A 14,444-nucleotide genomic window follows, 5' to 3' on the forward strand; every position below is an offset into this window, starting at 1 on the left:
AAACTTGGAACAACAACAACAAAAAACTTTAAAAAAAAAAACCTTATTAGGTGACCATGGGCATATCATCTCATGTCTCTGAACTGTGGTTGTCTCGTTCTTACAGAAAGAGAATGGTAATAACGGTAGTAATAAAGGGCAATGGTAGCTAATATCTACCGCACTCGGCTCTGACGTCATAGCCATTTGCATTTCTGAGCTTCCCCGGCAGACTTGCATTCAAACATACATATTTAATGTGGCTATAATCACAGGACACACACAATTTTGTTTCCTGGTTTTTCACCTGGCATTATCTCTTAACTTTTCCCCACTTGTCTACACGGATTCAGCAATCACCTTTTCAGAGGCTGTATCGATCACCCAGATTGATTAACTCCTGCTGCTGGTGCTGCCACCAAGTTTTCACTATTTTGGCAGATACTGCAGGAAACATCTTGTGGCTTCAGAGACATTCCAGAGTCAGAGACTATCAGAGACCTTAGGACCCTGAGCTCTGCTCTCCCCAGGCTGTTCACCCAATCCCACCTGCCCTTTGCCAGGGTGCCTGGTTCCGCTCTCCCCTCTCCCAGAGCCTGAGGCAGAGCTGAGCCCTTGCCTGACAGCATCCTATAAAGGCTAGGAGCCTCAAATCCTAGGAAAAAGGGCTGAAAAGAGTTGCCCTTGGTGTCCCCCTACCCCTGAGAACGTGTGTATTTATTCTCCATATCCCTAACTCAGGGAATTCTTCTAAAATCCAAACTAAAATCCCATTTTTCCCTTCTTTGTTCATAGGATGTACACTTTTTTTTTTGGCCAGGGACCTGTGAGAATCTCTCCAAAGGTGTAGGAATTCATTACATTGTCTTTCTAATTCCACCAGGTTCTTGAACTCCTCATGCCTACTGGTATCAGGTTAAGAATACAGCTGAGGGTGACATTCTCTTTTTCCACCCCTCCTGGCTGCCTCCCATTGCTTTCCCTGGGTTTAATTTCATAAGTGCCTCTTTTTCAGCCTTGGGCAGGGACCCATTCTACCCATTCACCTGACAGTCGCTGGAATGTTCTAATGTATTAGATGCATGCCTGAGGGAGATGGGTGGGGGGTGAAAGAGGGGATCTGAGGAGCTGGGTTCAGTTCTGCTTCCGCACTTGTTGGCGGTGAGAACTTGGGTCAGTCAGGTAAACTCCCTGAGCCTCATTGCCTCATCAGAAATATGGGAGAAATTATAACCTGTCCTTAGCAGGAGTGTTGAGAGTTCCCCTTTGGAAAGCGCTGGATACACCGTAAAGCATCCATGAGCGCCCCGCGAGAGGGACCACTTTTGAAAAATATGCCCAGTGTTCCCCCAGGTAATGATCTTCACTGCTTTTCTAATCCGTGTGGGGTGAGGGCTTGCTCCACTCTGCCCCCACTAGGACCCTCTGATCTAAATACATCCACCCTCGCCAAGTCCAGGTGAGCCCACATCTCGGCCCTGAGGCAGTGAGTTCGCACTCCAGATCCGAACGCGCCCACTGGGGACTCACTCGGACCCTCCTCTCTTCTGCCCACCCCCTCCCACCCAGACTCGAGCGTGCCCACCCACCCAGCCTGCCTTCCCTCTCTCCTCCAGCACACGCGCGCAGCGGGCACTCAAAGCGCCCCCAAGCACATCTGGGCTCGCGGGCCGCCACAGCTGGAAAGCGGGGGCCCCGCGCGGCCAGGCCGCTCCGGCTCCTGGCCAACCCCCCCGCCCCCGCCCCCGCCCCCGGGCCGGGCAGGTAATGGAGCGAGGGCGGGGTGGGGGGGGGGGAGCGGGAGCGCCTGCGGGGTGGGGCGGGGCCGCGGGCGTGGGGCGGGGGCCTGACTGCCCGGCCGGGCGCCGAGCGGCGAGGGACAGAGGCGCGGGAGGCGCGTGGAGCCAGCCGTAGCCGCAGCCGCAGCCCGAGCCCGCGCCCGCGCCCGCGCCGCCATGCCCTTGGCCTTCTGCGGCAGCGAGAACCACTCGGCCGCCTACCGGGTGGACCAGGGCGTCCTCAACAACGGTTGCTTCGTGGACGCGCTCAACGTGGTGCCGCACGTCTTCCTGCTCTTCATCACTTTTCCCATCCTCTTCATCGGTGAGCGCGCCGGGAGCGGCGGAGGAGGGGAGGGCACAGGCGGGGAGGGAGGAGGAGGAGGCGGCGCCGCGCGCCGCACTGCTCTCGGTCCCCCTCCGGGCCCGCGACCGCCGCTCGCCTCCCTCCCCGGGTCCCCTGCTTTGTGTTCTACCCCGCGGTCCCCGCACTCGCACACCCGCTCATCCCCTCACCCCCCCCCCGAGGTGCCCCCGAACCCGCACCAAACACAGCGGACGCTCCGGACCCAGGGAACCCCCAAGTGTTCTACCGCAGAGCCAGAGCTGAAATGGAGAACCGGAAAAGCAGAGGTTTCTGTAGGCGCTGGAAAGGTCGGGAGGGTCTCGGGCTGTACCCCCAGTAGTGCTGTGTAGGGAGCCAGGACACCCTTCCCCCAAGGCACCCTCCCTGTCAGCTGAAGCTGGGCCCAGGGAGGAGCGCAGCCTGGCCTCAGAAGCCGGGATGGAGGCCCTGTGAACCCCTGCGCTTCCCGGGGCTGGGCCAGACAGTGGTCAGTAGCTTCTGACGTCCCCGGGGGGTCCCACGCGCCCCGGGCAAGGAGAGGCAGGAGCTAGGGACTTGGGTCCCCTTCCTCTGCTATCCCACCTGGGTCAGCGTCCCTGCCTGAAAGCCCTCTGCAAAGTTGGGCACCACTGTCAGGACCAGCCTACATGCCTCTTCACTGGGGTCCCCCTCATCTCTCTTTCAGACCTTGAATTTTCCAAGCTGGCTAGAGCTCAACTCATACCGCGTCCCCCGCCTCTGCAAAACTTGTTAATTCACTCTAATTAAGAAAAAAAAAAAAAAGCAAATTTTAAAATTCATATACAGCTTTTGGGAAGAAAGGAAAGATTGTCACAAAATTAAGAAGGGAAGGATGCTGCACAGGCAGAGATGCTAGTAGTTATTGACAAAGACGAACAATTAGAAATTGGGAGGAAGCATATGTAACTTATGCTTATATGTGTATCAGAAATTGTACCAGCATTTACACTTCTGTTCTCAAATAAATGGTTTTTTTACATGATAATTTGTCAGACGAGAGGTCAGCATAGAAAATGAGTACTTGCGTAGGTGGGCCTGCATGGATCCAGGGTTCATGCTGGGACATTTAGGTCACACGTACCAGACCTGGGCATTCTCATGCACAGGTGTACAAATGGATACACTCCCCACTGCGGACCCCATACCTAAGCACCCTCCTGGGGTTCATGCACCCCTTCCTAGTGAGCCAGGCTTCCCACCTCTTCCTGCCTCTCCTTGCAGGATGGGGCAGTCAAAGCTCCAAGGTACACATCCACCACAGCACGTGGCTCCACTTCCCTGGGCACAACCTGCGCTGGATCCTGACCTTCATGCTGCTCTTCGTCCTGGTGTGTGAAATCGCAGAGGGCATCCTGTCTGATGGGTGAGTGTCTCAGGAGAGTGGATCTATCCCAGGGTGCTTCCTGGAAGGCCAGGGGACACCCCAGTTCACCTGCATTCCAAGGAGGCAGTAACATTTGCTCATAAATCCAGCAACTGTTGACCTAACATCTCCTGTGTGTCAGACTTTCTGTGCCAAGTGCTGGACACAGGTGAGACCCAGGCCCTGGCCTCCGTGTAGCAGGGTAGAAGGAATATGGATCTCACGCCAAGACCCAGTGAAACAATCCTAGAGCTTCTTAGAATGCCCCAACTCTTGGAGTTGCCTTCTTCGAAAGAATAAAAATCATTCTTGCTGAAGACCTTTCCTTGGTTCCCAGTTGTTTTCAGGGTCCCAGGTGCTCAGCCTGGCATGTGGGGTCCTCACAGTCAGCACCCCCACTGTCTCTAGCCTCATTGCCAAGGCCTCCCCTCACCCACCTTTCCTCCAGGCTTCGCAGCACATTCCTCACACCCCTGCCACTGCACAGATCATACTGTATTTAAAGTTTATGTCTATTTGCAAAACTGTCTCCCGCTGAGTGAGAAAGGCCTCAGAGTTGGGTTTAATTCATCTTTGTTGTCACAGCACAAGGCACACAACGAAGCTCCATAGACATTTATTGGCTCCGTAAGAGCATAAGTGAAATAATGGTACAAGCAAGAACTCTGGGAGGGGACAGGAAGGCAGGGCTGGCCAAGCTTCCGGGTTGAGGGGGCTTCTAAGCTGAGTCTGGAGGGGTGACAAGGGTTCTGACAGCAGAGGAGTCCAGAGAAAGAGGGCCAGGGAGGCAGGAGGGGGGAGGAATAAAGGCAGGGGGAGGAAAGGTTGGGGTGGGAGCAGTGCATGGGGGATGGAGCGTGAAACACATGCAGGGGAGTGATGGTGGCTGGGACTTGGAGATGGGGTTGGGGGCATCTCTAGAAGGGCTTCGAATGCCAAGCTGTGTCTGGGTTGGATTTTGTCAGCAGTTTGGAACAGAAGAGGCACATGGTCAGCACAGCATGAGGAGTTTCCAGGGCAGGCTGGAGGCAGAGAGAGGCTGGAGGTAGAAACAGCACTTAGAAGGTGACTGCAGTAGTCTAGGTGAGCGATAACTGCAGCCGGAAATGGTGTGTCAGCAGCAGGGGTGCGGAGGAGGAGGAGATGAAGCTGCCATCTCACGGAGGAAGGCTCAGTGACTGCCTGGGCGAGGGGGTGGTGGGGGGTGGAGGGCATTTGGCTAAAATATCAGAGGTCCAACCACTCTGAGCTGGAATCAGACTATGCCCTGATTCCACTCTGGCCAGCTGGACAGCAGGGGGATGGGATCCCCCAGCCCACACACAGTACCTCACCCTCCCACCCCCAGTGTCCCTGCATGCTGGCTCCAGCAGTAATCTCTGTGACAACTGCTTGCCTTGGGGCTCCTCCTGCTTATCAAAGTCCCCCAGACCAGCAAGAAGACCAGAATGCCTGCTGCCCCACATAACTAGCAGGCGAGAAGTCCACCCCGCTCCCCCATCTAGACACCCCTTCCAAAGCAGCACAAATGCTCAAAAGGGGAAGGATGCCTATGAGTCCTCAGGCCAAAAATTCTCACTGGGTTATAATTAGCGGGGTGGCAGAGAGGAAAACACCCCACCTGTGGAGAAAGTAGACCTGGGGCATCTGCTGGGCTTCTGCCACCTACCAGCTCCAGGACTTTGGACCAGCCACTCAGCCTTTCTTTCTTTCTTTTTTTTTTTTTTTTTAAAGATTCTATCCATTCATTTGACACAGAGAGAGATCACAAGTAGGCAGACAGGCAGGCAAGCAGGCAGGCAGAGGGAGAGGGAGAAGCAGGCTCCCCGCTGAGCACGGAGCCCAATGCGGGGCTCGATCCCAGGACGCTGGGATCATGACCTGAGCTGAAGGCAGACGCCCAACCGACTGAGCCACCCAGGCGCCCCAAACTTTCTGGGCCTTACTTTCTCTACCTGTGAAATGATCAGCATCATCTCTGCCTTGCCCGCTTCACAGGGCCATGGAGGATGAAATTAGAGCACAGACCGGGTACAGAAATGGAATGGCAGAGCCCTGGGCAAATAGTACATTCTCAGAACGTGGGAGACCGGAACGAATCAGGTCAGGGACTCCCTCCTGCCTGCTGTCAGCAGCCCCTCCTGTGGGGGCCGCATCTGTACCCCATTTCTCCCCCAGCTCAGTGCGAACTACCGTTCCCTCCCCAGCAGGCAGCTTGGCTCTGGAACTGGACACTTGTCACCTGGTCTTTGTCGGTCTCCATCTGTGGGGACACTCCCCTGGGCAGGCAAGCATGAAGAAAAGACATAGGAAGGGAGCAGACAGGAAGAGAAGCCACAGATCCTGCCATTTGGCTCCCCCAGGCCACCCTGGCCTGGGTTTGCAGACCTACCTGGAAGTGTAGGGGCAGGAGGCAGGGGGGACTAGTTAAAGCAGTGGTCTTCAAACTCTAGTTTAGTTGAGGGTAAGCCTCATTTACTGATTAATTAAGGCATCTTAAAATTTGTAGGGTTTCCTCTCTTCTCCTTTGGGTATGATTTTTGTGTGATGCTTTGAATTTAGAACAACCAAAGCAGTACAAGTTAAGAGAGGAAACACTTTTTTTAGCAATATAACTAGAATGTTTTCCTAGATCACCATACACTGGAAAAAGCCCGTACCTAAAACTTTTACCTAATTTCTAACCTAATTTAGTGTATATTATTCAGTAAAGCAGCCAAAGTCTATTTTGTTAAGTCATGTCATGAAATATTTATTTCAACTCTGGTTATTCTTCATCTTATTTAATTATATCAAATGTTTATCATTTCTCCCTCCTATTGCAAAAAATGAATTTATTCAAACTTATAACATTTAAGATGTCACTTAAAAATGTGTGAGGGAGTATAGAGTTTTTCAAAAACTTACTTCAAGGAGTACAAAGGCAGGAGTTTTGAAGCCCCCTACACAGGGTGTTGGTTGCTCCCAGTGACCCCACTAGCGACTGATTGCCTTGTACCTCCTGTGTAAGTCTTTTGCTGAGAATATCCACCAATTAAGGCTTAAAGAATATCAACATTTATGGTCTCATTTAACAAGAAATTTAGAGGTCGCCTCTCTAGTTGGTTTGGTGACTTAGTGATGTCATCAGGGACCCAGCCTCTTTCCATCTTTCTGTGTGTCTGCCATATCTTTCCCCATGGTTATAATATGGCTGCCTAGCTCCAGGTATCACTTAGGGAGGAAGGCAAGGGCAAAGGAGACACGCTCCCACATGCCTCTTCTTTATGCAGGATATCATCCTCTGCAGGCTTTCCTTTGCATCTCATCGGCCAGAATTGAATTATATGGCCACCCTTAGACCAATCACTGGCAAAGGGGTGTGGAATTGCATGGCTGCTTGAACCAATCACCATCATTCCCTGGGCTGGGCACGTTGCTGCTAGAACATACTTGTGGTTCTTTTAGCAAAGCAGAAGGGGAACACGTTATTCGATAAATAGCCCACAGTGCCTCTACACCTATACGCTAGTCCTACCAGACTACTTAGGGCCCCTGCGTGGCTCTCCTCATGTCCTCCCTCCTTCTCTGTTGAACTCCTGTTCATCCTTCAAAGTCCAGCCTGGTGCCCCCTCCTCTGTGAAGTTTTCCTTAGTTGCCTGCCTGCTTGCTCCTTGTGCTCTCAGCCTTCGGTCCATCTGCAATATCACTTCCCTAGACTGCCTAGTTAGACAGTTAGCTCTGAGCATGGTTGCCCCCTCCCTACTGTCAGCTTCTTGAGGGATGCTCAAGGGCAGGGATGCTTGGCGTGCTGGATAGAAGGAGCAGTGCAAGCAAGAGCATCACTGGAGGGGCTCCCAAAATGGCTTCAGCAGGAAGAGCAGGCTGGGCGGTGCTGCAAAAGTGGCTTGGGGCCGTTATCACCGGGACCTTTGGTCCCAGGCTGAGCAATGTGAGTGTTGCTTTCTGTAGGAAACTGTAAATGAGGAGACTAAGAGTACCGACCTCATGGGACTTCATGAAGATGAAGTGAGCTCACGTACATCACGTGCCCAGAAGAGTGCCCGGCACAGGGTAAATGCTCCGTAAATACTGACTACAGGTCATTACATAACCTGGGGCCGGGGCCGGTGCTGACCTATGCTCTTCGTGGGGAACGGGGCTGTCACTGAGAGAGTTGTGGTGGACAGGCCCCTGTACTGCCCAAGGGACCCCAGGGACAGGAACCCAGCTGTGTTCACTCCCAGAGAGGGGGTTCCAGGTGAGGCTCTGCAGCTGTGACTGCCAAGGCCGGCTTCCCATGCTGGCTTCTGTAACATGAACCCAGGGAGAGAGGGCCATGAGGTCCAGAGTCTGGACACTGAGCCCTCATAGCATTCTCGTGTGGACTCCTGGAGCCCTCACCAGTGGGCAGGTTTGGGGTATGTTTGGGCTGGGCAGAGCTGCCGATATACGGAGTGGAGCTGTGCATATGATCCAGAGGCCCTACTGTGTGCTGAGCCCTAAGCGCAGGGCCTGGGCTGCTCTATGGGGGGGACTTGGCACACCTACCTCCAATCTGTCTCTCTCTCTCTCCCTCTGCCCCATCTCAGGGTGACTGAATCCCGCCATCTCCACCTGTACATGCCAGCTGGGATGGCGTTCATGGCCGCTGTCACCTCCGTGGTCTACTATCACAACATCGAGACCTCCAACTTCCCCAAGCTGCTGATAGGTAGGGGAGCCGGAGGGGGCGGGAGAGGGATAGTTACCTTCATTCATTCCTCCAGATAATGTTTGCTGAGCACTTACTACATGCCAGGCACTGTTCTAGGTAGCTAGAGGTTCAGAAGTGGAGAGGAAAAAATCCCTGCCTCCTGGTGGGAGGAGACTGGCAAGCAAAGACAATGAATAAACAAATAGGTAGGAAAGATGCTACGAAGAAAATAAAGCCGGGCAAGGGTTTGAGAGTGATGGCAATGTTGTTGTCTATAGAGGGTGGTCAGGAAAGATCTCTGGTAAGAGAGAGCATGCACATATTTCAGGGAAGAATTTTCCATGCTTTGCAACAGCAAGTGCAAAGGCCTTCTGGTAGGAACAAATTTGGCAGATAGGCCAGGGTGGGCAAAGCCAAGAAAGGGGAGGAATGGTAGGAGATGAAGTCGGGCCAGGAGAGGAACAGGGGAGACTCCTGGGCTTTGGGTCTGAGCACCTAGGCAGATGATGGTGTTAATAATGGACATGGCAAAGGAGCATGGGTTGGGGTTTGGGGAGTTGGTGGGGGTGAGGGCAGGTTGGGACATGTTGAGTTTCAGACAACCAACTCAAGTGTCAAGTGGGCAGTTAGAGAAATAAGTCAGGCATTCGGGGGAGGTCAGGACTGGAGATAGACGTTCAGAGGTCAGGGGCTTATAGGTGGCATCTAAAGCTTGAGCCTGGCTGAGGTCACCTGGAGAGAGAAGAGAAAGAGCCCAAGACTAGAGCCTGCAGTCTGTGAACATTTAGAAAGATTCAAGAAGGAGTGCCTAGTTAGATCCTCTGACACTGTGTGGCTGGAGTCCCAGGCAGAAACAACAGCAATGAATGTTTGTGTTTATTGACCATGTACTGCGTGCCAGGCTTGGTGCCAAGCTCCTCACATGCATTATCTCACTTGATCTCCACAATCTCCACATTGGTATCGTTGCTATCCCCATTCCACAGATGTGGATGCTGAACTCAGAGAGGTTACAAGTAACAGCTCAAACTTTCATTTAACACTTGCTATGCATCAGGCATGCTCCTAAACATTTTACATATATTAACTCATTTAATCCTTACAACAACACTATGAGGTCAATACCACTATTACGTCCCTTCACACAACAGGAAATTGAGACCCAGAGGTTAAGTGATTTACACTCGTCTGCCAACTAGTCAAGGGCAAAACCAGGTTTAGATCCCAGGAGTCTGGCACACAGGCAGGCTCTTAACCTCTTCTGAGACTGTGTGTCTAAGGGTCTTCAGACTGCTTGGGCCAAAGGTATAAATCTGGAGGTCTGCCTCTATGTTTGGCTCCATCTGCCTGTCTAAGGTCAGGGCTGTACCTCTGGCTGGTAGGCTGTGCTCAGACTGTGTATCATTAAGTCAGGCTATGATTTTTAGGAGTCACAACATCTAATTGACGTCTGGAGTCTGGAACACTCTGTGCTAAGCCAGAGACAGCACAGTGTCATGAGCGGGCAGAGGGTATTTCCCAAGCTAGTCGCAGGTCTGCCTTCCCGGGTAGGGTGGGAGCTGGGCTCCGTCAACATCATCCAGGGGATCCCCTACCTGGGTGATGCTATGAGAGTGTGGCTGGGGAACTAGGGAGCAGCAAGTGGAGAGAAATGATAGGTACAGACAGCAGAGAGCCTCCCTCTCCTGAAGCTTCTGAAGCAGCTCCTCCTATATAGAGAACCCCTTATTAACCCCAGGACCTGGCTGACCAGTGCCCCAGAAACATCCTGTCTGGGCATCTGGCAAGTTCATTTTCTCATTCTCCAGAAAGCACGTAATGTTCTTTCTTTAAAGCACAAATTACCACCCATAGATGGACCATTCTTTCTCCAAAGAATAAGGACTAACTTCCTCCATTCCCCTTTGTTAGAGTTTTGCTCTACAGAACCAGTAAGTCTAGAACAGGTAAAAGCAGAGATGATGCACCCTATGAGCTGCAGGGATTGAGGGCAGTGGGTATTGGGGAAACAGCTGGCCCTCTGAGAAGGTTCCTCTCTGGTCAGGTCCGGAGTCCTGCAGAAAGGTGAACCCTGATGTGGCTTACATTGTCCCACAAAATAACTTTGGTCCTGAGGCCCCAGATGAGATCAAGGAAATGTTCTGTGAAAAAGTCACATCCGAGCTAGGAACTGAAGGATAGGTAGGAACTAACTGGGAGAAGGGAGAGGAGAATGTTGCGGGCAGAAGGAACAGCATGTGCAAAGGCCCTGAGGCAGGAGAAGCATGTTAGGAAATCTGGACGAAAACCAGGGGCTGGAATGCAGAGAGCAGAGGAGAGCTGAATTTTGGAGGCTGGAGTGGCAGATGGGGACCATACCAGGCAGCGCAAGCATTGATCTTTATCCCATGGGCATTGAGGCTTAGGGTGTGTGTGTGGGGGGGGGTGTAACTTATATATAACATAAAATTTACCATTTTAACCACTTTTAAATACACAGTTCAGTGCCATTAAAAACATTCACATTTTTGTGCACCATCCATCCAAACTACCCATCTCCAAAACTTTTCATCTTCCCAGACTGAAACTCTGTGTCCATCAGACAATAACTCCCTGTTCTCCTCTTCTCCCCTCAACCCCTAAAAACTACCGTTCTACTTTCTGTCTCTATGAACCTGACTACTCTAGGTACCTTATGTGAGTGGAATCATACACTGTTTTGTCCTTTTGTGACTGGCTCATTTAACTTAATCTAGTACCCTCAGGTTCACCTGTGCTGTGGCATGTGTCAGCATAGCCTTTCTTTTTAAGGCTGAGTAATATTCCATTGTACGGATATACCGCCTTTTGCTTATCCATTCATCCATCAGTGGTCACTTGGGTTTCTTCCACCTTTTGGCTCTTGTGAATAATGCTGTTAGGAACATGAGTGCGTGAGTTCATATTTGATCAGATTTATTGCTCCGGAGGCTAGACTGGAGGCGGGCAAGAGGAAAGTGGGGAAACCGTGAGAAGGCTCTCAAGGGGAGATATGATGGCAGCCCCCCAGGAGATAGGATGGTGACCCAGCTGGCCCAGGAGTTTAGGAGGTAAAGGAGACAGAACCTAGTAATAGGTGGGGTGTGGAGAAGGGGAAGGAAGACACAAGGGTAAGGGGAATTCAGAGCCTGAACCTCACCAGCAGCCCCTGTGTCATACCACCGTCCTTTTCTGCTTTTCTCTCAGTCAAGTGCTAAGCTTTGGCTGAGGGCTGCTGTGTCTGGCCCTGGGGAAATAGCCCTGGGGCTTAGTCCTGGGTCTACCACTCACTCCCTGTGTGACCTTGGACATGACACTCAGCCTCTGCGTGCCTCAGTTTCTCTATCTGGACAGGAATAGTAAGTCCCTGCCCACGTCACAGGGTTGTCACAAAGAGCAAATCAAACCACATCTGTTAGGACCTGTGTGAGGCATATTTTCAAGTCTGGGCCCCGATAGGTGACCTCATGAAGGACCAAAGAGGTTCTGAGGCTTGGGTTCTATCTGGGGGAGTGTAGGTGTGGAGGCAGCCTGACGGCCTCCAGCTGTGGGATCCTTGTGACCTGGGGGCCACACCAAGCTGAGGGGATTATCCTCCCACTCCTGGGCCAGAGGCGGGCAGCGCACAGAAAATAGACGCTTCTGTCCTCTATCCTAATGCCTTCACCCAGGGACCTGAGATAGATGGCATTCGTCCCTCCCTGGGCAAGTTCACCATCTTGGCCTAATTCCTTGCCCTAGGCAGACCCCAGCTTTGGTCTCCAAGAGATGCCCTGGCATTCATGTGACCAGGCCCACCTAGGGATGGAGGGCAGAGTGAAGGTGTCTCCTTCTCTGTGGTCCCACCAGAGAGGAGCTCTAGGGGATTTAGGCTGATCTTGTCTGCACATGGCGCTAGGGAGCCAGGGGGAAGGAGCTGCCCACGCTAAAGCGTCTCCTAAAAGGGGACTAGTTATTGCTGCTTTCTCTTTTTGCCAGCTAGCAGTGGTTTATTAGCAGGTGGTGGTGGTGAGAATTTAGAGATTAGCTTCTGACGTTTAGGGTCCCAGGTCTAAAATCTGGAGATGATAACAGTATTAGCAGTTGATGTCCAAAGAGCACCCACTGTGCGCCAGGCCTACTGTGCCCAATGCTTTCCATACATTGCTCACAACACCCTTTGAGGAAGTACTATTATTATCCCCATTTTATGGGTGAAGAGACTGAGGCCTGAATGGGTTAAATGGCTTACCCCTTAAAGTACAGGAGCTGAGCCCAGGTATGTCTGGCTGCACGGTCCTGCTCTAACGACTATACACACTGCCTCACAGAACTGTGACTTCCGTGTTTGTACCCCCCCAGGCCCCCAGGCTCCACAAGAGCATCATCATGCTGTCGTGGGCTCTGGACTGGGCACACTCAAGTGTGCAGTGAGCTTGGACAGCTCACATCCTCTTTGGGGTCCCAGTTGCCTCATCTATAAAATGAAAGAGCAGATTGAAGAACCTTTAAGATCTTCCCAGCTTAGAAATCCCACAAGCAAACCATGATAGGATGGAGCCTCCGGACATGGGCTCCGGGTCAGGCTGGCCCAGTTCCGCCGCCTGACCGCTCAGCTACCTGAGCCTGGCTTCCTTCGTCCGGTCAGTCCGGGGTGGTGGCAGTTCTCCCCTCACAAGGTGATTGTAAGGAATAAGTGAGATAATACTTAAAGTGCTTACTTGGCACAGCACCTACAACGTATTTAAACCGAAAAAATAATTTATTAATTACTGTAAAGGGAAATTTGGCTGACTTACAAGACAGCTTGACTTACAAGATTATTACTGTTTTGAACATACCCATCATGGATGTTTTAATGTATGTACAACAGCTCAAAATTACACATGTACAGATTCACACACACAGCCCTTTACTCAGAAATGTGCACTCACACCCATAACGTTGGCTTATTCACTCACACACATGCCTCCTCCCCGACACACTTCTTGTCTCCCCTTCTCTCCCACACCCTTGCACACATGTGAATGCATATGCGTGCAAATCGCACACACGTGCTCTCGCCTGCAGCCCTGCTAGTCTACTGGACCTTGGCCTTCATCACCAAGACCATCAAGTTTGTCAAGTTCTATGACCACTCCATCGGCTTCTCACAGCTGCGCTTCTGCCTCACGGGGCTGCTGCTGATCCTCTACGGGATGCTGCTCCTGGTGGAGGTCAATGTCATCAGGGTGAGGGTAAGCAGGCCACTCCTGGGCCACCCCAGCCACCCACCTCAGGACACACCTGGGCCAGGGTGGAACTTCCGATCAGTGTTCTGCTCCTGGGTGTGGGCCCCCACCCTGCTTCTTAGCCGAGCCCTAGAAGGAGTCAGCCTCTTTTAGCGGCCCCCAAAGGGGAGTTGAGACCAGTAGGAGAGGTTCGGGAGGAACATTCTGTCTGGTCCAGCTGCCCTCTACCCCAAGCTCCCAGAGGGAATGGAAGTGATAGGAAGTGTTAGCCAAGGTTGAAAGATTCTGTGTTTAATCCCATAGGGAGGGAAAAGAGCTTCGAGTACTGGCTTCTCTGAGCTCTGTTGGTGGTGGTGGTGGTATTGTTTTGGGGGAGGGGAGTTATTTTAATGTATTCATATAGTTACGCATATACCTGAATGAGTAAATGTGGCTGCATACATGTCTTTTGTCTTGTTTCATTATCATTTTTGCTTACCCCCTTTCCCTCTCTCCCCTCTCCCTACCCTACACTCCCTGGACATTTCCCTCCCCAGGTAACCCAGATTAGCAACCTCATATGTGCCCTTCCACTCTTGGTTTTATTAATAGAATACCATATTCATGTATCTATTTAAGGTTCTTTTTTCTCAACACATATAAAAGTTTTTCCTCTCAATATTCATTTTATAAAAATAGGATCATCTTGTACACAGTTTTCTGCATCTTGTTTTCCTCACCCAACAGCTATCTCTTAGGACACTCCAAGTCTGGTATGGCTAATTTAGTTTTCTTAATGGCTGCATAATATTCCATCAAGTAGATGAGCAATAATTTCTTCAGCCATTACCCAATTGATGGGCCTTCACTTCATTGCCAAGTTTCTGCCTTCACAAATAATGGTGTATTAAACAGACTTATATCTTTATGTATCGCTGCTTTTATTTCTGTGGGAGAGAGTCCAGGGAGCGGAGTTGCTAGTTCAAATGGTCTGTGTGTTTTAAATTTCAAGGAGTGTTGCAGATCACCTTCCAGAAAGACTATAATCTACCAGCAATGAATAAGAAAACCCTCTCCCTGCCTCCAACGAGCAATG

The 14,444-nt window shown here is 51.6% G+C and overlaps 1 protein-coding gene across 7 annotated transcripts in view; it reads left to right on the top strand.

Annotated features, from left to right (window-relative positions):
- Nucleotides 1-1,816: 1,816 nt before the first annotated feature.
- ABCC8 (ATP binding cassette subfamily C member 8) overlaps nucleotides 1,817-14,444 on the top strand; it is a 74,101-nt gene continuing 61,473 nt past the window's right edge. For 4 of the 7 annotated variants that reach the window (XM_036116339.2, XM_036116340.2, XM_036116341.2 and 1 more), the window contains exons 1-4: nucleotides 1,818-2,082; nucleotides 3,346-3,487; nucleotides 8,059-8,180; nucleotides 13,209-13,375. In XM_036116339.2, the coding sequence (XP_035972232.2) occupies nucleotides 1,935-2,082; nucleotides 3,346-3,487; nucleotides 8,059-8,180; nucleotides 13,209-13,375 (579 nt within the window). In that variant the 5' untranslated portion in view covers nucleotides 1,818-1,934. Of the gene's footprint in view, nucleotides 2,083-3,345; nucleotides 3,488-8,058; nucleotides 8,181-13,208; nucleotides 13,376-14,444 lie in introns of all 7 variants that reach the window. The other 3 variants (XM_078058332.1, XM_078058333.1, XM_078058334.1) reach the window with 1 other exon arrangement.

This window comes from Halichoerus grypus, chromosome 11 (genome assembly GCF_964656455.1).
Source record: "Halichoerus grypus chromosome 11, mHalGry1.hap1.1, whole genome shotgun sequence".
Taxonomy (NCBI): Eukaryota; Metazoa; Chordata; class Mammalia; order Carnivora; family Phocidae; genus Halichoerus; species Halichoerus grypus.